This window comes from Salmo trutta, chromosome 21, assembly GCF_901001165.1.
Source record: "Salmo trutta chromosome 21, fSalTru1.1, whole genome shotgun sequence".
NCBI lineage: Eukaryota > Metazoa > Chordata > Actinopteri > Salmoniformes > Salmonidae > Salmo > Salmo trutta.
Window position 1 is genome coordinate 13,552,963 of NC_042977.1, and position 25,308 is coordinate 13,578,270.

The window sequence follows — 25,308 nt, forward strand, 5'->3', positions numbered from 1 at the left end:
GTCTAGAATAAATATAAAGACCGTTACAATTCCCCACACTCTTCTCTACCAGGAAGTCAAGGAAATGTGGACGAAGTTTGAGGATATTTTTCAACGAAAGTGAAGGACAGTAATGTTACGAGTAAAGTACGAATCCCAGGTTTCAATAGGCAATATGATATTAATGTTTCAAGAAAGGAGTATATATTTTTGGCCTGGCTAATCACTTTTATGCGCTGTGTCCAGACCGAGTAAAAGTGTATCTGAAACAAAGACAAGACTGAGACACTCAATATGTGGTCTCGAGACCGGGCTCGAGTACAACAACACTGGTGTCTCGAATAACACCTGCTTTGTAACATATGCTCTTCATGGATTTACTTTTAGAGGAATTGAGAAAGGTAAACTGCATTGAGAAAGGTAGACTTGTCGGGAACTGAGAAAAGTAAACTGCATTGAGAAAGGTAGACTTGTCGGGAACTGAGAAAAGTAAACCGATTAAAATACATCTTATCATAATAATATTTAATATATGCCATTTAGGGGATGCTTTTAATCAAAGCGACTTTAAGTCATTCATGCATACTGAAGTATAGTATCTGAGGAGTGATAGAGACTGGTTTTTACATCAGAAGTTAACGGTTATCTGTAGGAGCCAGATGGCTTTGGAATGTGCTGGGTGGATGTGAGGAAGTCACAGGATACCTATAGGGGATAAGGGTGGACATCTGTGGATTAGGCAAATGAGGGGTTGAGGTCAGGTCAGATCCCCTTAAGGGAGAAATTATGGTTTATTACCTTATTACTTCGTCTTCCTATCGGACCATAATTGATGTAAGGATTGGAAAGAAGGAGGAGTGCCTAAATTGGAGTTTATATACTTGTTGTGGTGGAAACATGTTTTGTCTAATGCAGCTGAATTTATCCTCTGGTCAGAATAAACTTGGTTAAGCTTTCATAGTGTCCGTAGAGTTTTTTAACTCTGAGAATTCGAACCTAACAATACATTTTACATATGGATTGTCCCAGGAATCAAACCCACTACCCTGGCATTACCAGTAGTGTAAAGTACTTAAGTAAAAATACTTTAGTCATTTTTGGGGGGTATCTGTACTTTACTTTACTATTCATATTTTTTACAACTTTTACTTTTACTTCACTGCATTCCTAAAGAAAATAATGTACTTTTTACTCTGACACCCAAAAGTACTCGTTACATTTTGACAGGAAAATGATCCAATTCATCCCTGGTCATCCCTACTGTCTCTGAGCTGGCGGACTCACTAAACACACTTGCTTCGTTTGTAAATTATGTCTGTGTGTCGGAGTGTGACCCTGGCTATCCGGAAATGTTTTAAACAAGAATGGTGTCATCTGTTTTGCTTAATATAAGGAATTTGAAATTATTTTTTGGTTTTGATACTGAAGCATATTTTAGCAATTACATTTATTTGTGATACTTTATAGAAATGTTTTTATTTACATATTTAATCCCTTTTTCTCCCAAATTCCGTGACTACGATCTTGTCTCATCACTGCAATTCCCCAACGGGCTCGGGAGAGGCAAAGGTGAAGTCATGCGTCCTCCAAAACCTGACCTGCCAAGCCACGCTTCTTAACACCTGCTCGCTTAACCCGGAAGCACCAATGTGTCGGAGGAAACACCGTTCAACTGACAACCGAGTCAGACTGCAGGTGCCCGGCCCGCCACAAGGAGTTGCTAGAGCATGATGAGCCAAGTAAAGCCCACCAGGCCAAACCCTCCCCTAACCCGGACAATGCTGGGCCAATTATGCACTGACCTATGGGACTCCCGGTCACAGACGGTTGTGACACAGCCTGGGATTGAACCCCAGGCTGTAGTGACACCGCAACACTGCGATGCAGTGCCTGATCCCACTGCACCACTCGGGAAGCCTTACTTGTGATACTTAAGTATATTTAAAACCAAATACTTGTGAACTTTTACTCAAGTAGTATTTTACCTGGTGAGTTTTACTAGAGTAATTTTATATTAAAGTAATTTATCTTTACTTTTACTAAAGTATGACAATTGGGTACTTTTTTCACCACTGTTCATTACATGCACCATGGTCTACCAACTGAGCTCCAAAGGACCACCAGGGACATGAATTTGTTTGTACTTTTTAACAGTTATTAATACCATGTTCCATCATGAACCATAAACGACAGTTCTTGTATTATTCTTAGACAACCTCCCATACAGTAAGTGATGTGACATTTACTTTAGTGCTCCGTGGTGGAAGATCAATGATGCCACTAAAGCGAGAGCGTGAGTGACTCACTCGTTTGCAGAGTTGTGTGTCCATCATGAAGTTGTGGACATGCTTCTCAGCCTTGGTCAACTCCAACTTCCTGGCTACCACGGCGACCACCAGCGCAGTGCAGCCCGCTCCCTATTGGTCAGAAACATAGTCAGGGCCATACATCAATTAATCAATTAACCTCTGAAAGGTGACTGCTGAGTTGGGTCATTGTGTTGGTACTGTATGGGTGGTGACCGTTTGGAGGAAATGTTGAGCTGCTCTAGAATAAAGAAAGTTGAAGAAACACAAGATTTCAGATTTCAAACGTGGCTGTTTCATGGGAATAATATGCCTATTAGTCATGAAATAGTGCATGAAACAAACACACAACCTCATTTCCAATGACCAATAACATACCATGATCCCTGTAAGCAGACATACGCCTTTCCCACAGTACGTGTTAGGTACCATGTCTCCGTAGCCAATGGAGAGGAAGGTAATAGAGATGAGCCACATGGCTCCCAGGAAGTTACTGGTCACTTCCTGTGTGTCATGATACCTAAAGTAAGGAAGAGAGAAACAGAGGAAGATACCCATCAGTGACACCCAATACTGTAAAGGGAACCTGAGCATGCTGGAGAGGCCATGAACTAACAGAGGTGGTTGCTGTTAAAGAAGCTATACAATATGTGCAAAGTGTTTCACCTTTTGTCATGCCTGCACTAAACATCTAAAAGGCACCCAATCCATGTTGGAAACAAAATGGTCAAATGTTATGAAGTTGTGCCATTGCATTCCAATCTACCATAGTTTTTTTGTCAATGCTTTGTGGTAAATTAAGTTCAACATTCAATCATTCAATGGGTAGCCAAATTAAAATGATATGGAAGGGAAAACTTAATTGATTTCAATAATCCTTTTAAAGAATCTGATCAAATGCTGATGGTGGTTTGAGAATTCTCCACAGCAAAACACTGAACATATACTATATGTATCAGTATCTATCAATCAACATGAGAAGATGGATGATTTCAATTGAGAAGCATTTAAAAATGGACATAAATCCAGACGTACACCTGAAATTACAAGATGATTGGAATGAGGAAGTAACATACAGTAAGTTATGCAGCTATGCATTTAAGCGTTATGAGAACCGCAGGCAATTAACTTTAAGTTTTACAGGATTTTAATACAAACTAACCACTGGCATTCTAAAATACTATAACCATTTTGATCAGCACTCATCTCCAACAAATACAAAATCAATGCACCAAAATAAAATTGACCATCGACATCATTTTGGAGAGTCAATTCTCGTTTCTTCCAACATGATAGGGAAAAAAATACTTTGGATCTCTAATGTGAAGAGTTTTAACTACCCCAACAAAGGTTTGGTTATGAACATCATCCCTTCAAACTTCGTCACTTCACTTCATTTTTTGGTTTGTTCAAAATGGCAGACAACCATGCGATAGCCAAATGCTCCCAAAAACACAGAAGATATATAATTGATTGAACATTGATAAAGACGTTCCCATCCCCTTGCATTGTGGGGAAAAGTCCCAAAATATGCATGTCTTGCCCAACCCTCCCTTTCTTTACATAACATTTCCCTGATTGGCTAAGGAGCTGTCTAGGAGGAGTCAAAATACCGAGGCTCATTGTTCAATTGGATTACTAACAACTCTAAAAAGTGCACAGGGTGACTATTAAGGATATAGAGCAAATGCCAAATGGGTTGGTCCATTTTTTATGTAGTGGACCTGCAACTTTTTTTGTGCAAAATAAGAATTATCTGGCGAATAATGGGAGCCTCAAGGAATACAATGGGCCAGTGTGGAGGTATCAAGGAAATAAATGGGCCATTGTGGAGGCCTTAAGGGAAAAAAAGGGCCAGTGTTTTGAAATGCCAGAGATGACTTCTGGTCTGAGTCCGCCCCTGATATAGAGGATGATGTTTTCTGCTCGCAGAGATTTTATCCGAAAGGGACCCTTGTTATACCAATTAGGAATATGCTAATGCCTCGATTATGCAGTTGTGACCCAGCATGTGGAATTCAAAAATGGCCGGAACAATTCCACCTTATTCAAGGCAGAAATAGAGTTTGGAACAGCTGGGGCAGATGAACTATGTTGGAACTCAAAGTTTCCTCAAAAGAAAGGCGTCTTAAAATAATCTCCTCCTAGACAGTTCCCTTTCATTAACCAACTAATCATGCCTTCAGCAGCTGCTAAACTCTTATCTGCTTAACTCAACTCATGCTCAATGTCAGGAAAAACAACATGATCCTTTTTACCTCAGAGTGAAGTGTAGGTTCAAACATGCAAAAAAGCAAGTCGATACAATACCATGCAGGCAATAAAAAGATGTCCGCATCCTGCATGCTGAAAAGCCAGTATATTGAGAGCAAAGAGACCGACAACAAAACCTGAGATCTATTTAGAAATGAAAACCATCCTTGACAAATATCGCAATATTGTCAAGTGGATGGGAGTTGAATATTTACTTAGACAGTGTTTTATCTGTATTAAGAAGCTCAATGTTTTTGACGTCCCTGTCTCTTTCACCTGGACCCTTCGCCTTCAACAGCATGCCTTCTGACAAGGCTTAGAGCAAGGAGGGGACCACAACAGTGACTAATTTGCTCATTTTAGACAATCTACGATTTAAAGAGACATGAGTCATTCCAGGTCACAAATGATGTGACAGAACCTGATGGAAGTCGTCCGTCAACATAATACACGGATTCCTATTTTACCCTCTGATTAAATGTGAAGTTAAGTAGTAAAGCAGAGGTGAAATATGTCCTTAAGAGTTATTTGCTTCTACGTCGTGTTAATTGATTAGTGAATCATGACGAGTTCCACTCAATCAGCTCGGTTCATCAGGGTTGGGTAGATATGTCGTTTACACACTGGAACTATCTCAAATTGCATGGATGCTCTTGACGCCACCAGTGACGCCTTTGTAGGAGGAGTACTTTAAGTGGCGTAGTGTCCAAATTATTCCAGACTGGTGAAAGCTATTAGAGCATTACACAATGCTAGAGGTTGCTAGAGGGTTCTCAATTTCCGTAATGGTATAACATTGCACAGTGTATGTTTCTCTGTATCGGGATATATTTGCTTAAAGAATACGTTTTATTGTGAATCTCTACATTTAAGGCTGGGTGTGGAATTACATTTTTTTTGTTGCGTACAAAACTGTAGGTAGGTTTTCACAGAAATCTATGAATCTTGAAAAGGACACAAATAGACAAATGTCCATAGACTACAGTGATATGGGCACTAGAAGCTACGGACGCAGAACCAATCGATTGCATTTTGAAGCTCTCAATATACTGTGTAGTGTTGGCATAGCATGGAGAAGAGCTGGCACCACTTTCGACCTAGTGCGAGACAATTGGAATTGTCTGAAATAAAATGTCTCCCACCCTTGCAAAATATCCCATAGAAGTAGGCTTTCAAAACATCCTTGTGTTATAGACTTTTCATTGTTTGTAGATCACTCCATCAAAAAACTCTGCATTTCCTTACTTCGTCAGCAACTCTATTTGCAAGTACATACAGCTGAGAAAACTAGACATAAATACACCTTCCAAAAAGGGCTTTAGAACATGTGAATACGGGAATACCACTTGATTCACACTGTTGAAAACAACCTAACCTGTGACATCACCATATATCTACCGCATCAGCCAACACAAAAGAGGCCATTTAAGAATGTAATTGTCATAAACAGCATCACTGTCCTGGGTGGTGTTGAAGTACCAGCCTGGTCTCATAGACTAGATGTAACATAATACATGTAAATCCGGGACACAGTACAATATACAGTAAGTTAAATTTGGTATGGTTACATACCTCAGAATTTTGGCAATGAAGCCCTTTATCTATTTCCACAGTCAAATGAACCAGTGGATACCATTTTTATGCCTCTGTGCACAGTTTGAAGGAAGTTTCTAACTAGTGTTAGCGCAATTACTAACCAGCGTTAGTGCAATGAATGGAAGTCTATGGGTAACTGCTAGCAAGCTAGTAGATACCATAGACTTCCAGGTATTGTGCTAACGCTAGTTAGCATTGGCTTGCGAAACTACCTCTAACTTCCTTCATACTGGATGCAGAGACATAAAAATAGAAGTAGATAATGGGCTTCATTGCCAAAATCCTGAAGTATCCCTTTAGGGCAAAAACAAAAGGAGGGTGGATGGGGGCATAAAACATGAATGTCTAGCAACCCAAAGGTTATGTGTTCAAATCTCTTCAGAGACCACTTTAGCTAATTAGCAACTTTGCAACTACTTATCATGTTAGCTAACCCTAACCATAACCTTAACCCTCACCCTACCCCTAGCCTAGCTAACATTATCCACCTAGCTAACGTTATCGTTAGCCATCTATCCACCTAGCTAACGTTAGCCACAACAAATAGGAATTTGTAGCATATCATACGTTTTGCAAATTCGTAACATATTGTACTAATTGCAATTCGGACATATCATACAAATTGTGTTTCATAACATCTCATGAAATGGATGATGGACATCCATAAATGAATACATACCATACATAACATATCATACTAAATGGAGGGAGACAGATTTAGGTTTACATCTACCCCTAAGTGCAGGTTGGAAGTACACAACCCATCCCTGATGGGAATGGGTTAAAAATGCATGCAGTGATATGGCCGTGGGCTGCTTTTTCCTCTTTGTGTCATCTGGTCTTTTAACCCTGGCCATCTCCCCCAGCTTTCTTTATCTCCCTCTCTCACCATGTTTGGATGAGCTCATGCAAGAGACAGATGGTTTGTCCCGGGGATATACAGTAGCAATAACTGACAATGCGTCCTCTAAGCTATTGGAGAGATTTCATGAACAAGGAATAAAATCATAAGGCCTCTCTCAGTCATGAGTATTCAAAACTTCCCAAAATCCTGTTGTCAGTTCTATGCAGTAATAAAATGTAACACATATACATTTACCAAAAAGATTGGTTGGAAAGAATTGTAACTGTTACATACAGTATAAAGACAACACTACACAGTAGACAATGATAATGCCAAATAAAGCATTATTTGTTGCTTGTATGGCACACTGCATGCAAGTCTGATTAAACCTGAAATTGAGAAAAACGGGTTTAACCGGCAATTGTGAGCACAATACTGTATATGGAGCAGCAAGCAGTATTTTTTGGCCACGTGTTATATTACAGACACTTTAATACATACTTTTAAATTATATTATGTGAGCTAAAAATACAAATGTAATATAAAAATGGACTCTTTTTTTATTACTAATGTTACTGTCCCCACTACAAAATTATTTGGGTTTGTAATTTTGTCCTTGAAACATTTAGTTGAAATAGTGTAGAATTCCATTCATTTCTATGGAGGAATGCTTTTACTGGGGAGTGCCAATATGGCCAACCGGTAGCTTCAAAGCCTCTTGATGGCCAATACATAGCATCAGCAATCCATGGTATCTAAACATCATTGCAGGCAGGCCATATGATCCTGCTTGCTCTGGACTTCAGAGAAGTGACAATGTGACATGATATCACCAGTTGATATGAACTGGTAACATGAAAGACTTTCAGCTCAAAATGCAGATGTAAAACACCGTTTTTTTCTGTATCTTGCGTTTTGAAAACGCATCACCGTTTATGGCTGAAATGACAGGCTACATTTGCACAGCGATTTAAGTTTACCCTGTGTGCGCGTGCGTGGGCTGCAAGCTTTGAACCACTCCTTTTTTGGGATCGCAGGTCAAAACGTTTGAAAACCACTAAGCTAGCGAACAGATTGCTGATTTGCTGTACAGCTATATGATCGGGTGCAGCGCAAACTTCAAATTGTAGGGAGAGAATAAATATGCATCTCCAAAAATTGTTTGGTGATCAAGAATATGAACTGTTTACTTTGCAAGCTCACCAGCAATGGGGCATCACGCAACAATTACTAGCATAGGCCTACCGGTCTTTTGGTATGTCAAAATTGCTGGAAATTGATCATTTACTAATGGAGCTTGCATTTGGAAATTGTTGTTCAAATTAATTATTGCATAATCAAAATGTGTTGAAGACAAAGTAATATATTTCTAGTTGAACAAGTCATTGCCTGTATAGAATTGTATTTACTTGACTTGAAAAAACGTATGACCTGACTTGACTTGCTCTTAGAATGTACAAGTTGGACTTGACTCGGGAGTCGCCCGTTCTACTTGTGACTCGACTTGAGACTTGGACCTTGACACTTGAGACATGCTTGTGACTCAAATAATAATGACTTGGTCCCACCTCTGCCCAGAGCAGGCAACATTTTGGACAGGCTAATTTGCTCCTAATATAAGCCTCTGCAGGGGATAGAACATTCAAATGTGACTTGTCATATGCCTTAGCTTGTCCGTGTAAAAACAGAAGCCTTTTTCTACAGTAATTCATCATACTGTATCAAGCAAAAAAATTGTAGCACATTTAAGGATTTTTAACGAGTCTCCTTGATTTTGAGCAGTGGCGTAGATTATTTTTAGGAACAAATATGTTGAAATGTAAGAGGGGAGGATGTCAACGGCAGTAAACATATACAGATAGGTTTGCAGTTTGCAGTTGAGTTTAATCCTAATTGTGTTCGCACATCAAGCCAAAATGCAAAGCAAGCACTCCACAAGGATTCTAGCAATCATGTCAAGGATTCGAGAAATTCTCTCTTTTCATTACCATTTACTAAACAAAATTGTAATAAAATCTATTTGAAACTAAGCGAAACAAGCCATACCACAGCAAACGAACAACAAAAAATAAGAAAACCAAGCAAAAGTATCAGATAGCACAAGACAACACAGAACATATCTCCTTTAAACAGAAATTTTGGCCCGAAGAGGAAAGCTTTTGTATAGCCTCATGGAAAAGTACTGTAGTGACTACAAAAGCTCTCTTTGATAAACATAAACATCCTCCATGTTTCAGAATGTTGTTAGGTCATGCTTGTCCATTGTCAGTAATAATACTGCATGGAATATCAATGGCATGATAAATACAGAGAGTGGGGGTATACTCCAAAAGTACACAAAATACAACTCAGAATAACTTTTCTTGAAGGTCTAGAAGTCTACCTGGACCATCTTTCACACAACATACAGTGTGTTCAGTTAGTGTGTGTGGAGTTAATTTTATATCACCACATAATGAGAACATTGTGAGAGTTTATGAAAGGCTAGGCAAATGAATCCAATAGGGCCATTTCTGAACCCGAGCTGCATACGTGCACACTTGAACAGACCCACATATCCTTCATGAAATCTTTGTGGACTTTCAAAGTTTCACACACATATCTCTCAAGTCAGGATACTTCATTAACAGCCAAATCCGAACTTGAGAAAAGCACACAGAACTTGAACCTTTTTACCCAAACACCAATGCGTGATTTACACTAAACTTTTGATTTGTCGTGAAAGTTCAAGTTCAAGCACACACGTATCTCAAGTTAGGATTCCACCTTTGCTGTGAACTGTGTCTTGTGGCCGAGTGACAACAACACACACTGGATATCAGTCAGTAACCGGCTAGTAACTCAACCCTGTTCATCTGTGGCGAGGGAAAGTCTCCTGACTTTCCAAAGCTTGTTACATGGCCAGAGGTCCTCAGGAAGACCGAGATGAGAAACAACGGTCTCATGTAGCCTCGAAGAAGAGTGTTTCGTTTTCAGAGAGAGAGAGTGAAGGAGAGAGAGTTGGAGAGAAGAGATAGGACTGGAGGGGAGACAGGCAAGGCATGCAAGTGTATCTGAGTTCTGACTGGATTAGGCCTTCTGGTTATGGATAAGGAAAGAGAAATAAGCGGGGAAGATGAGGAAAAACAGCAAGCATGCCACGTTAGATGTTACAGTAGTAGGACATCCATAAAGGATCATGATGTAAAATGGAGGGAGTTTGATAGGAAAGCCAAAAGACTGAGGAGCTTAGATAAAGTAGTGAGCTCTGGAGCTGCAACGACCAGCAGTGGTTCCATCTACTGCACCATCACGGTTCCTGCCAACTCCGCCACCCGCCCCTTCCCTCCACCCACCATGTGTCAACCCTTCCCCCCGTCTAGGTGTATTGCAGATAGACTCTGTGCTTGTCCAATCTCACATCGTTCTGCCCTTTGGCTCAGGAGCGTGGCCAATGTAACAGCGCATCAGCAGATTCATTTCCTAACTCACACCCAGCACTTTGGAAAACAAGCGCCTCTTTTTTTGGGTGGGTTGGAATGATGTGATCGAGAGCAGTAAACATGAAGACTCCCATGCTGTTTCATTGTTTACCACAGGTGATCACTCAATCCATGTTTTGAAACCTCAAACTGGAGACACTGCCTTTGCCTCGAAGAAAACAATCTCCTCATGACTCCATTTTTGAAACTGTGCTAGAATGCATAGCAACACTCTCACTATTCCCCATCCTAGCTGTAGAGCTCTTCGTATAATGTTTACGGGTTAATGGGGTTATTATAATATGGTTAAATGTTAGAACTTTGGTTAAAAAAATGTGTCCAAATCAAGCCCAAATCCATGTTAACGATTTTGTACCAGACCAATGACTTGACATTTATTTTCACCTCAAATAAGCACGGATGTCTTGTGTGAATATTTATCTCAGATGAATTTCCTTTGCCACGTCTGGAGCAAACTGAATCAGCTGGGAAAAAGTGACAAAAGCCTGTAGAATACCTAACCATTACGACATCATTCAATCAATTCTGTGACGGGAGACACATAATGAAATGGTAATGTGTGTGAACCCAAAGGACTAAAAAGCTTTTGTTCCTCAGCAAAATCTTTGAAGTAGATGCTGAAAAGAGTGGGCACATTATGGATCTATAACAATTGCATAAGGAAGAGGAATAAAAAATAAAAAATGAGAATTGCCCTCAGGCTTGCTCGTGAAGGTGACTTGAAGGAGCTGCTCCATTTTTATCACAAATTCCCTCCGCCTCTGCCTCCTCCTCCTCCTCCTCGCTACCATAAAACAGTTTAGAAAGAGACCCTTGGTTCAAAGTGCTGCTCAAATCATAGGTTTTACCCTATGCTCCTAGCCACTAAAAGCCTGGATGCTTTTTTTCTGATTACATTTTTTTAAAATATATAGGTGCCACATTCATGCCAGCTAATAGGGAAATACCTAGTCCTCCTTTGCCATACTCTGTTTGGAAAGGATAGCATTTTTTGTGGGGTGGCTACCCCTCGCCCCCCCACCCCCTCCCCCACTCAGGGCAGCAGTGGCGCCAGCTCGGTGCAAAATGATACGTTTTCCACTAGAGAGCGAGAACTCACATGGTATCCCTATGGAGCAGCATAATGGGGAAATAGAAAGTACAACATAACATTATAGACACACAAACACGCGCGCACACACACAAGACAAACACATACACACCCAAACACACGTAAACATGTTACTTTCAAATTGAACCCATAATTGGACTGTCTCATATAACATGCACTGCTGCGGATTAGTTTGGCACGGAGTGGTGATGGGGATATCATCTCTCCTGACCCTATTAGCCACTCTATTGTGTTGACTCCAGCCGCATGTTGGGCTCAAGTACCATACATATCCGTAGTACCATAGATACCATAAATATTTACTAAAGAGCTTGGTTACATTTCTCTGTGGTTCTATGGTTTTCCTTTGTAGTGTTGGGAAATTACTAGACAGATTAAACACCATCGACAATGCCATCCATACTTTCAATTCATGATTTTCACTGTATTTGGCAACACATGTATCTCTCATCGTTAAATTAAGACTTAAATACCAGTATATCCATCCTTGTGACAGTACTACTTTAAAATGGTGTCATGCAAGTAACTTTAGCAAAACGCTATTCGTTCCTGTAGACTATGATGAGTTGAGTGTTCTTTTGAATGTGTGCCAACAAACTACTTGGTGAACTAGGATGCGAGTTGCGCCTCACGCTACTGCTTTCCTTTTTCATGTGGAGGTGGAGCCAAAGGTCAAACACTGTTTTCTCTGCTGGACCCTACGGTTCGAGGGTGCAGGGGGAATTTGTTAGTGGTGTTAACAGAGGGAGGAAGTACAGAAGGAAGTGGGAGGGAAAGGGAGGAAATAAAAAAAGCAGGCAAGACGTAGGAGAGCAACCGACCGGAAGACTGACTGACAACATGACAGCGAGCATTCCTGTTGACTAATTTGTCTGTTTGACTTTTTGACTTACAGCCCTTTTCTCGTAACGAGCCTTACGGGAGCTGACGTCAATCCATCCCACCTCCCTCAGCCCGTACAAACTAAACAACTTAACATCAAATAAATTATAAACTTCTAATTTTCTCGGCATAAAGCGCGGGGACTGAAAAAAAATAAAAGTATGCTCTTCCCTGCCTCCTCCCTTTTCTCTGAGAATCTGTGAGAATCCCCACCGCCCCCTTGAGATAAAGCCTGATGTGCAGTTTTGGAGGGAACGGGGATCCTTGGGGCTGCTCAGCATTACCAAAACAAACCATTCAGCAAACAAACAATTAGACACTCATGAATTATGGAAAAGCTGCTAAAATAGCATAAAAACAAGGAGTAGGGACTCGTGTAGTGATCGCTGAGCTAATGAAACTCATGTTTTTTTTCTCTCACTCAGTCAATAGTGTGTGTTTGTATGTATGTGTGTGTGTGGGGGGGTACGACTAGTGAGGATGAACAGAACACGACAACACAACAGGACACCGATAACAGAAAATGAGACGGGGGAGAGCCGACACACACAGTGCACAGCGGTGGGGCGCGCGTTTCTGTGGTGCGCGGCATTGGTTTTCCCTCTCTAGGGAACTCCCTAGCTGTTGTTTACCTCTCGCAGACGCGCACCGTCCAGGCGGCAATGATCCAGGAGGAGATGCTGAAGACAAGCAGCACGGTGCCGGGGCAGATGGTCATGAGGGTCTTCATGACGAAGCGCGTATTGAAGTTGATTTTGTTGAGGGCGCCGATGCTGCGCGACGAGGCGTCCGTGAAGAGCTTGCTGTGCAGCAGCATGACGCGGCCGATCAGGTAGAGGCGCAGGAACATGGGAATGGAGAGGATGATGTCCACGTCGGCGTTGGCCGTCGACGGCGTGTAGGTGAAGGCAATCCGCGCCGTCCACGTGAAGCGGTAATGGCCCGGGATGGGGTGGATGGCGCACACCAGCAGCTCCAGCACGATGAAGAAGATGCGCTCGTACGTCATGGCTATCCTCCAGTCGTCCGCCCCATTGTCCACCATAAACAGCTGCAGAGGAGCACAAAATAGCTCAGTTATGCTTTATTTTACAGTCTTTATATACTTTATTTGACAGTCTTCGTTGGTCACACTTAAAACCATGTATTTACCAGGTAATTATATAAGCAGGTAGTTTCTTACTGCAGTGTAGGTACACATTGTTCCACAGTGCTTAGCTTTATACCAGATTTTTAGACCATACAAACTTTATAAAATATTTAATAGATGCCCCTCTTTATTTAAAATATGGTCTTAAAATAAGTACCAGAGAGCACCTTGTTGAGAGGACATTGCATTGCTGTCTCACAATTTCTTAGTAAATATCATAATATAAATCAACTGAAGTAGGACGGTAAAATATCTAATATACCCAATTAAGCTGACCTGTATAACTGTTGAATCCTAAAAAAAAACTAAAAACTTTAAATATTAGGATTTATTAATAACAGGCATCATAATCAATGCAATAAGATAATCAAACTCAATTACACAGCATGCCTTAATGCGTCCATGAAATGTCAATTTCGAGCAATTCAGGCAATCACCACACCACCACATAAATGACGACATAATGAAATGGTATTTCCTGCAACATTGTTCCATTATTTCGACTCACCTGGATTTCCCGGGCATGGTACATTATTATAAGACCAAGCAATATAACAGTGGAAAGGCTGATAAGGCATTTCAGTGCAAATGAGTACGAAGATTCCTGTAGTGAGAGACAAAGACATCAAATCTTTTTTTAGAGACAGTAATATTGACGACAAATATAAATATAGAAAATATATTAACAATATACTTAGGTTCTACATGAATCATCAATAAAGAACTATGTTGACTTTCAGAAGAGTGGTCATACCTGGGTCATACCTAAAAGCATTAATATAAACTGCCTAATAAATCTTCACCTGTGTCAATCAGTCTTAAGCAGTCCTAATGGGGCGGCAGGTAGCCTAGTGGTTAGAGTGTTGGGCCAGTAACCAAAAGGTTGATAGATCAAATCCCTGATCTAGGCAGTTAACCCACTGTCCCTGAACCGTCATTGTAAATAAGAATTTGTTCTTAACCGACTTGCCTAGTTAAATATAAAAAATGGTGGGCAAAGCATGTTGATTTCAGATTTCGAGTTGGATGGAGCAAATAAATCCTTCCAACTTTTAACTTCTTTGGAGTGACTGTAGTAGTAGTAGAGAAAAACAAGCAGAGCGGCTGGGGAGAGAAACACTGACAGCGCGGGCAACAACAAACCGGTGAAAACCACCTTTTATTAGCTTAAAACCTAATGAGAGAGCACCACAAAGTGTTGTCTCAAAACGTTGTCTCAAAACATGACAGTGGCAGAAAGTAGAGGTGAAACATTGGCTGTCTACAGTATGCTAACTACTAATTCATAAATGCTGCCACTAAGAGGGGAGAGAGGTATTTTCAATCTAATAGTAGATGCAGAAACGGCGCAGTTCTGTTGTGCATATCCTGGCATTAGCAAGACGTGACCCTAGATGGGTGGTGCGCGTGATGAATTGGTCGTTTGGTTGCTAGAGCTGCAACGCATATAAAGGAATCATAGATCTTTGGAATGAGGGCCTGCACTACTCGAGTTCCCTCTGTGGGTAAAAATCCATTTGATAAATCAGCTGTAATAGTGGTGGGGAGTAAAACGTGTTATGGTAATGACGTGGGGTTGTAATCACGATCCTGACAACAGCGACAAAAACAACAACGGGAATCATCATTCATAAACGTCACTAGCGATTGTAAAAGCTGCCCATTACTCGGTTGTCAAGGCCCTCAAACGTCCAAGTCATTGTAAATGGATATTGATATGCTCTCTTGGGGTGGGGTCAAGAAAGCATGCATTAGAATATGAGCCATTACACTGACCATGCAGCCAACAGACATAGTAGGCGGAGAGAAAATTAGCGAATGTATTTTTAGCAATCAAGTAAATTGCTTTGCCCCTCAGGTCTCTGGTACCTCCCAAGACACGCTAATGTCTGAAATTGTTTTGAGAAGTCCCCAGTGAAATAACATTGAGTAAACCAATTAATCCACCTGCCAGAAGTTCAAGGATTTTTCAGTCCCAAAGCTCACTCCCTTTAACGCATTCCCCTCCTTAAGGGCTCGGAAAACCTTGATGTCCATGTGATGTGACATGCAAGATAGAAAATGGCTCATCCGTATTGTAGCCCGTCTTATGTGGGAGGAGTGCCGTGTCATTCAGGGATGGGGTCAGTTCAATTTTTGGTTAACACCCAGCAAACAGGGGACGTCCTAAGGAAATTAGGTGACATTCCCATTAGGTCCCTTTAAAGGTTTTCCTTCTGAGAACTTTCTAGGAACAATAAAACATGACGTTAACCTAGGGACCATAAGAGGACGTTCAGTACAGGTTTAGGTTTGGTCGCAGTATAACGTAATAATGAGGTATTTTGATGTCCATTAGGGAACGTTATGAAAAGGTTCCTATTTGGCTCTGAGAGGACGTTATCCATGGGACATTCAATGATCACAAGGGGACGTTTCATGATGGTCATGAGGACGTCACATGTTTGTCCCAAGGGAACGTTCTCTGGTGGACCTTTGTGTAGTTCCATTTAATTTATCAGGTCACTGAGGACCATGTCAGGACCTTTTTAGTACTTTCATTTTACTAGAATAATGATAATTAGGTGGGTACTTTTATCACTATGATAAATATACTGCTCAAAAAAATAAAGGGAACACTTAAACAACACAGTGTAACTCCAAGTCAATCACACTTCTGTGAAATCAAACTGTCCACTTAGGAAGCAACACTGATTGACAATAAATTTCACATGCTGTTGTGCAAATGGAATAGACAACAGGTGGAAATTATAGGCAATTAGCAAGACACCCCCAATAAAGGAGTGGTTCTGCAGGTGGTGACCACAGACCACTTCTCAGTTCCTATGCTTCCTGGCTGATGTTTTGGTCACTTTTGAATGCTGGCGGTGCTTTCACTCTAGTGGTAGCATGAGACGGAGTCTACAACCCACACAAGTGGCTCAGGTAGTGCAGCTCATCCAGGATGGCACATCAATGCGAGCTGTGGCAAGAAGGTTTGCTGTGTCTGTCAGCGTAGTGTCCAGAGCATGGAGGCGCTACCAGGAGACAGGCCAGTACATCAGGAGACGTGGAGGAGGCCGTAGGAGGGCAACAACCCAGCAGCAGGACCGCTACCTCCGCCTTTGTGCAAGGAGGAGCAGGAGGAGCACTGCCAGAGCCCTGCAAAATGACCTCCAGCAGGCCACAAATGTGCATGTGTCTGTTCAAACGGTCAGAAACAGACTCCATGAGGGTGGTATGAGGGCCCGACGTCCACAGGTGGGGGTTGTGCTTACAGCCCAACACCGTGCAGGACGTTTGGCATTTGCCAGAGAACACCAAGATTGGCAAATTCGCCACTGGCGCCCTGTGCTCTTCACAGATGAAAGCAGGTTCACACTGAGCACATGTGACAGACGTGACAGAGTCTGGAGACGCCGTGGAGAACGTTCTTCTGCCTGCAACATCCTCCAGCATGACCGGTTTGGCGGTGGGTCAGTCATGGTGTGGGGTGGCATTTCTTTTGGGGGCCGCACAGCCCTCCATGTGCTCGCCAGAGGTAGCCTGACTGCCATTAGGTACCGAGATGAGATCCTCAGACCCCTTGTGAGACCATATGCTGGTGCGGTTGGCCCTGGGTTCCTCCTAATGCAAGACAATGCTAGACCTCATGTGGCTGGAGTGTGTCAGCAGTTTCTGCAAGAGGAAGGCATTGATGCTATGGACTGGGCCGCCCGTTCCCCAGACCTGAATCCAATTGAGCACATCTGGGACAACATGTCTCGCATCTGGGACAACATGTCTCCATCCACCAATGCCACGTTGCACCACAGACTGTCCAGGAGTTGGCGGATGCTTTAGTCCAGGTCTGGGAGGAGATCCCTCAGGAGACCATCCGCCACCTCATCAGGAGCATGCCCAGGCGTTGTAGGGAGGTCATACAGGCACGTGGAGGCCACACACTACTGAGCCTCATTTTGACTTGTTTTAAGGACATTACATCAAAGTTGGATCAGCCTGTAGTGTGGTTTTCCACTTTAATTTTGAGTGTGACTCCAAATCCAGACCTCCATGGGTTGATAAATTGGATTTCCATTGATTATTTTTGTGTGATTTTGTTGTCAGCACATTCAACTATGTAAAGAAAAAAGTATTTAATAAGATTATTTCATTCATTCAGATCTAGGATGTGTTATTTTAGTGTTCCCTTTATTTTTTTGAGCAGTGTATAATACTTTTTCTTAAAGGTAGACTCAGCGAAATGACGTTGCTACGAGCAGCGCTGCAGATATTGAGATGAGCGAGATCCAAGATTTTGCTCTCACACAGTCACACACAGTCCCACAAAATATCTGCGCATGTGCACTGGTTCGCTTCATGCTGTTACAGCGTGGTAGCCAAAGGACCAAAAAAGCAGCTGCGAACCAAGAGATTGTGAGTTTAAATTCCAGGTGAGGACATGTTGAATAATAATTACTGTATAAATAAGACGAAGAGCTGTGAATGGATCAGTGGTTCACCAATCAGGTCCTTGCTGGGATTGGCAACAGTAACAAGGGGTGATTTCTAATGAAGCTAGGGTGCCCGTTCCCTGTGTATAACTTTATTTTTTGAGAGCATCTGCAGAGAAGAATGAGAGAAACTCCCCAAATACAGGTGTGCCAAACTTGTAGCGTCATACCCAAGAAAACTCTATGCTTTAATCGCTGCCAAGGGTGCTTCAACAAAATACTGAGTAAAGGGTCTTTCTTTGCAACCATCAGGTGACGTCCCCGGGACTAACCGGGAACTAGACAAAATCTGCAGGCGACCATTTCGTGAAGTTCTGGGGATGTCCTAACGACTTATTTTCGTTTGCAGGGTAGAAACCTTATAAAAACCTATAGGCAATAATGGATTCATCAATTAAATTCAAATAAATTTATGGAATTGGCTGGACTTGACCAAAACATTGCTACTGTATCTTTACCTCATGCAGTTGTAAAAAAAAATACAGTAGCCGTTCCAGCTATTACTTAGGGCAATCAATGCTGGCTCGTAGCATTGACTATGTGGTGACGCTAGCCAACAGTGCAGCCTTGTAAACATTGGGGTCGAACCTTTCCCCAAGTGCACTGTGAAAAAATGTCTGGACAGAAAGAACTGCCCAAATCCAAATTGATTGGTTAATTAGAGCAAATGTTAGGTCTGGGAGTCACGACCAGGCCAATGCGACTGAAATTACAGCAGCCTGCCCCCATGTTGGGTTGTCCTGACACTCCCATGCGCTGGTCAGAGATAATGTCTCAGCAAATACAGGATGTCCTGAGGACATTCGATGACCTTCCCATTAGGTCCGTATAGGGTTTTGCCGCTACATTATCTTGTTATCACATCGCGTGATGGTCCCAAGGGAACGTTCTCTGTGGGACCTTTGTTTAGTTCCCATGTGCGTTTTCAGGACGTCACTGAGAACCATATCAGGACCTTTTTAGGAGGTTATCAGGGCTTTCATTTGACTAGTTCTTAGGACATTGCGTGATGGTCCTAAGGGAACGTTCTTTGGGGACACAATGTCCCAAGAATTTCCTAAAATCGTCCTGGGGGACGTCCACGGGACCAACCGGGAACTAGAGAAAACCTGAGGACGTCCTAACAACTCATTATTGTTTGCAGGGGTCAGACACTTTGAAGTAGCTCGCTCTATTGCTTGATTGTGCAGCATCTTGTTTGACTGCTGTCTTCAAAGAGATTCTCAGAATACCATCAGCAGCCTAGTGAAAACAGTCCTTTGGCCAAGCTCTGCCCTCTGATACTGCAGCAGTTGTCTATTCCAATACGAAATCAAACCATTCAAAAAGGCCATCCTCACAAATATAATGTTGAGGCAGGTTTTTGTTACTTTAATACAGCTATATCTTTATGAAATTGACTGTGTGTTCACCATGTATAACATTACTACATATCTACAATTAGCATAGGAGAGTCGTTCCACCGATAGAGTACGTTTTGGGTAGTGAAGTAAAAAAAAAGAAAACGAAAAGAAAAGTCACCTAATTTTAACATTCTGACAAAGAGAAATTTAATAGAAAAACATGTTTTTACCATCTCAAGACGTTGAATAAAAAATACAATGAGCCAATGAAGTGCCAAATAAAATAACAGGGTTGACCGTAACAGGGTTGATGTTTTCATCTTAAATCAGCCATGAATCCGCTTGTGACAGGCGGAATGGAAGCTTGTTGTGTGCAACAGGGAGGGGCAATTAAATGTAAGCTTCACCCCCAAAAATGTTTTGTTTAAATATTTCTAGCCTATCCTATCTATCTATTGGGTAACAGGTTGGCATGTTATGTTATGCTCGACGCACCCAGTTTTCCACCACAAAACACCAGAAATGGCTAAAATGAGTAGAAAAAGCTCACCTGCATTTACACTATGATTTGACTATTATACAGTGCCTTCGGGAAGCATTCAGACCCGTTGACTTTTTCCACATTTTTTTTACGTAACAGCCTTATTCCAAAAAAGAATTTCATGAAATTAATTCCTCAGCAATCTACAGACAATACCCCATAATGACAAAGTGAAAACAGTTTTTTAAAATATTTTTGCAAATGTATTAACAATTTTAAAAACAGAACAGAAATACCTTATTGTGTGTAGATGGATGAGGAAAAAAAACAATTTAATCAATTTTAGAATAAGTCTGTAATGTAACAAAATGTGGAAAAAGTCAAGGGGTCTGAATACTTTCCGAAGGCACTGTATGTTCACAACTGCAGACCACGTGCAACTACGCCAGCCCAGGACCTCCACATATAGCTTCATCATCCGCGGGATCGTCTGAGACCAACCACCTGGACAGCTGATGAAACTGAGGAGTATTTCTGTCTGTAATAAAGCCCTTTTGCGGGGAAAAACTCATTCTGATTGGCTTTGCCCCTGCCCAGTCATGTGAAATCCTTAGATTAGGGCCTAATGAATGTATTTCAATTGACTGATTATCTAATATGAACTGTAACTCAGTAAAATCGTTGAAATTGTTGCATGTTGTGTTTATATTTTTGTTAAGTATACTTACAATATCTAAGGGACGCAAAACGTACACTATATGTGGAACGACTCAAGAGTATTGGAGGTAGGCAACAAACAAAAAGACCACCCACACTAATTACCTTGCCGTAAACTCCCCAGGACAGTTCCGTCTCCGTCACCATGACGACAATCCCAAACATCCCGAAGATGAGTGCGTAGTCACTGAGTCTCTTTCGCTTCTCAAAGAGCGCCCTCCGGTGGCCGAGCCTATAGCCGATGTCTTTGTTTTTCTTCACAGGAGCACCGTTCCCGTCCCTGACCAGGCTCTCGTTGGATGCCTTGCCGGGGTCCTCACCGTTGTCCTTGGAAACCACCACCTCCAGGCCAGAGCTGTGCAGCGTCTGGAGGGGCTGTGTTTCCGAGTCGAGCTCTGCTAGGTTGCGCCGCGACGACGCCAGGCTGCCCAGTGGTCTCACTACGCCGCCATTGTGCTTGCAGGTATTCATGGCTATCTGAGGGAGTCGGCCGCTGCTCTCGGAGAGGGAGGGGTTGGATCCAGCATGGCTCAGCTTCTTTTGCTCAGTGGTTGCCTGGCGGAAAAAAGACAGGAGGATGTTAGAGAAACAGAAACCAAACTCAACAGTGCATCAGTGTCTGAGGGTGGAGGGATATCTCACCAATCGGTCTGGTGTCAGAGAATGGGAAAATACAGTATAGTCCTCTTTTGAGGACCACCTTTTCTTTATAACTTCAATTTGAGCAATATCCCATGGGCCGGAGTCGGAAGCACGAACTAGAAACACTGCTCTGCACTAAATCAATGCTTAGGGATGACAATATCTGTGTTATTGTGCTGCTGTACATGGCACACATCAACTGTCCCTCACAAATAATGCATCCAGATCAACAGGGCAAAAACACATGAACAGTGAATGAAGATGGATGCATAAATAAAGCCATATAACTAATAGTGGACCCTACAAAGTGCAGAACGTTTCATCTTTGTGCGGCACAAATTTCAGTATGAAAGATTTATGTGCTGCATGACCTTGTGTCCTGTTAAAGAAACAATTTTTCCTGCAGAGATGGGGTGTCCAAAAAGACTGAGTGACTGAGTTGCTTTTCTTTAATCAGACAAAGGGTAATCAAGGACATTCTTCAGCCAAAGACGCGTCTTCGTCATCTGTTTGTCAAAAACAGCATCTAAATTGAAGAGGATTCCTGCTCAGACCTTTCGGTGCTATCTTTGAACCAGAGTGTGATTGCATTGCATCACTGGTTCAAGGACAGGCAAGAGTTAAATGGGGTGAGAAAGCAGAGGAAGTGCAGAAAAATTTACAGTATGTCATGACGTTGGCCTGTGGGTAAGGTTTATGACCTCCCCACAAATACCTTTCTCCCCTCTCTCTCTTGACTCTACTGAAGGACTCTTGAATAGCCTTTGTTAAACATAGAGAGTCTGGGAACATCAAATGGTGGGGGGAAAGGAACCATATTTCGGTAATTCAACCAGTGGAAAACATGCGTTGGTACTTAATGAATATGATGTCAGTTCGGTTGTCATCTGAGACATTATGACTGATGACAGGACGACATAAACTGGATCTGGGAAAGTCTACACATTCTTGTTATCAGATTCACATGGAATTGTTGTGCAATTTAAATGTTTAAATATGAAACTATTTGTGAAAGATTAAATGTAATTTTAGCTTCCAAATGAGAGAATTGGGTTTTCATAAGGTTAGAACCCTGCTCAATCAGTGGCCTGCCCCTGTGAAGAGACATGGGTTATAAACTATGAAACACACCCTTCTCTCCCTCCACTATATAAGCCCTGGACGAAAATGTAACCTCCTGTTCCGGTACATTAGGGCGACGGTCCGATGTCAGAAAGATTCAGATAATAACTACAGAACTAAGCCAACCTCAGCGTGAGCTTTGGTTGCAAATGGTATGAACTTTGAACTCTTATTCACTACAGAAGTGATACCTCCTAGCCGTTGTGTTAGCAGCGGCCGCTGTAAACGTGGGCTAGGAAAGGACGGATGACGTTCAGTCTAACACACAACGACTACAACGTACTACGTTGATACTACAACGTATCCCATTTACCACTAGAGACATTCTTCCGAGGACAGCAAGATCTCTGTTGGGCAACACGGCCAGCATCTACGACCAACCTACCAAAGCGCAGCTCAGAGTAAATATTTATTGCATTTCCCTTTTCCAAATGGGCGGTAATATAGAATGCATAAGATACTGTATTTACGATAGCATAGCTTCTCCCTTTGTTCCTCAGTCTTCCCGCTCTTTCACTCAAACCCAACCCCCTCCCTTTGTGTAACCAGCTGTCATGTCGGCTCCGTCCACCAGGGACGTTTTCTGTATGACATAATTTGCATTCTGTGTATATGTAATTCTGTGTGATTAGTTAGGTATTTAGTAAATAAATAATTAAACCCAATTTTGTATTGCTGATTCAACTTGTTAGCCAGGGTTTGTGAAAATAACCAAGAATTTACAACTTTCAGATGAGACTGAAATAAGGTGACGATTAATATTGACTGCTATTGATGTGAAATATTAATAGGTCTTTAAGAGTTTATTCGGAAGATAACAGCTCTATAAACACTCTTTCGTGGTGCCCGGACTTTCTAGTTAATTACATTTACATGATTAGTAATATTAATTACAGAGAAAGGATTTTATAGAATAGCATGTCATATCACTTAATCTGGCATAGCCAAAGACACAACAAGTATGTACACCACTGTTCAAAAGTTTGGGGTCACTTAGAAATGTCCTTGTTTTTGAATGAAACGCACATTTTTTGTCCATTAAAATAACATCAAACTGATAAGAAATACAGTGTAGACATTGTTAATGTTGTAAGTGACTACTGTAGCTGGAAACGGCAGATTTTTTATGGAATATCTACATAGGCGTACAGAGGCCCATTATCAGGAACCATCACTCCTGTGTTCCAATGGCCCGTTGTGTTAGCTAATCCAAGTTTATCATTTTAAAAGGCTAATTGATCATTAGAAAACCCTTTTTCAATTATTTTAGCACAGCTGAAAACTGTCGTGCTGATTAAAGAAGCAATAAAACTGGCCTTCTTTAGACTAGTTGATTATCTGGAGCATCAGCATTAGTGGGTTTGATTACGGGCTCAAAATGGCCAGAAACAAAGACCTTTCTTCTGAAACTCGTCAGTCTATTCTTGTTCTGAGAAATGAACAGCGCAGACTGGCTCTAACCAGAATAGAAAGAGGAGTGGGAGGCCCCGGTGCACAACTGAGCAAGAGGACAAGTACATTAGAGTGTCTAGTTTGAGAAACAGACGCCTTACAAGTCCTCAACTGGCAGCTTCATTAAATAGTACCCGCAAAATACCAGTCTCAACGTCAACAGTGAAGAGGCAACTCCGGGATGCTGGCCTTCTAGGCAGAGTTGCAAAGAAAAAGCCATATCTCTGTCTGTGTTCTTTTGCCCATCTTTTCTTTTTATTGGCCAGTCTGAGATATGGCACAGGAGTGATGGTTGCTGATAATAGGCCTCTGTACGGCTATGTAGATATTCCATAAAAGAATCAGACATTTCCAGCTACAATAGTCATTTACAACATTAACAATGTCTACAACTGTATTTCTGATCAATTTGATGTTATTTTAATGGACCAAAAAATGTGCTTTTCTTTCAAAAACATGGACATTTCTAAGTGACCCAAACTTTTGAACTGTAGTGTAGAATGCTAGCTAGTAGAGTACTACACTGGCGTGCATTTCAGTTGGATCTCCACAGCTCTTCAGGCAGTTCACTCAGTTTATCATAATGGCTTGTAAAACTTGACTTCAAATGGAACAGTGCATTTTCCAAAATAATGGGGGTGTTTGACAGCACTGCCTGTTATTTGGCTTGAGTGAGCTCCCTAATGCCACTAGATGGGTTTGGAAATAAAGTCTGATTGCCCATAATGGAAATGTACTAAGTCCGGCCCAGTGACACTATCGCCTGACACAGACCAGACTAAAGGTTAAGGATTAGAGGGGGCCAGGCTGTTCTAATCCCCTTTGCTGTATTAAATAGTTTTATCATTGCGTCATTAAGACCCCTTTTTGAAACGTATCTCAGATAGTGGCACATTCCTGCCATAAACCCATAAGGTTCCTACCATAAAACCGTAAGGTTGCTTGACGGGAATTGGAAGACCTCAAACTTCATTTGAAAAGGTGGGACAATTACAGTTCCCTAGCGACGCCTATTTGTCATGATTCATTTCCCCAATAAAATTACCCTTCTGAGGCTGAAAATAAAACACAATGACAAAGTTTGCTTTGTTAAGTGATTAAATGACAATCGATCAAAGCAAATGGGTATGACTGCCGTATGAGACCAAAGGAGGTAAACAGAAAGGAGCCATGACAGGTTATTCCAATAACATACTGAACAGTATTGATGGAAAGAGATGGAGAGAAATGGAGGAATACGCTTCTCCCCTTGACTTCGGTCACCATTTCTGACCATTATGCTGCAGGCTCTCTTGGTGGCTGAAAATAAACCACTGACCGCTGACTGACTAACTAACTCCTAGATGGGGGTGTCCATACCGTATAGGAGACGGCACAAGAGAAATACAAAAAGGTAAGATGGAAGTACAGTAACACATAACCTTTTTCTACAGGCAAATCTCACATGGATATCCCAAAAGAGCTCATTCTGTACCA

The 25,308-nt window shown here is 41.7% G+C and overlaps 1 protein-coding gene across 4 annotated transcripts in view; it reads right to left on the bottom strand.

Moving 5' to 3' along the window:
- LOC115156729 (small conductance calcium-activated potassium channel protein 2-like) overlaps window positions 1-25,308 on the bottom strand; it is a 64,339-nt gene that overhangs the window by 12,192 nt on the left and 26,839 nt on the right. For 2 of the 4 annotated variants that reach the window (XM_029704365.1, XM_029704363.1), the window contains exons 2-7: window positions 20,722-21,171; window positions 14,112-14,207; window positions 13,086-13,504; window positions 11,560-11,568; window positions 2,664-2,805; window positions 2,286-2,396 (exon numbers count right to left, since the gene is read on the bottom strand). In XM_029704365.1, the coding sequence (XP_029560225.1) occupies window positions 2,286-2,396; window positions 2,664-2,805; window positions 11,560-11,568; window positions 13,086-13,504; window positions 14,112-14,207; window positions 20,722-21,171 (1,227 nt within the window). The remainder of the gene's footprint in view (window positions 1-2,285; window positions 2,397-2,663; window positions 2,806-11,559; window positions 11,569-13,085; window positions 13,505-14,111; window positions 14,208-20,721; window positions 21,172-25,308) is intronic. The other 2 variants (XM_029704366.1, XM_029704364.1) reach the window with 1 other exon arrangement.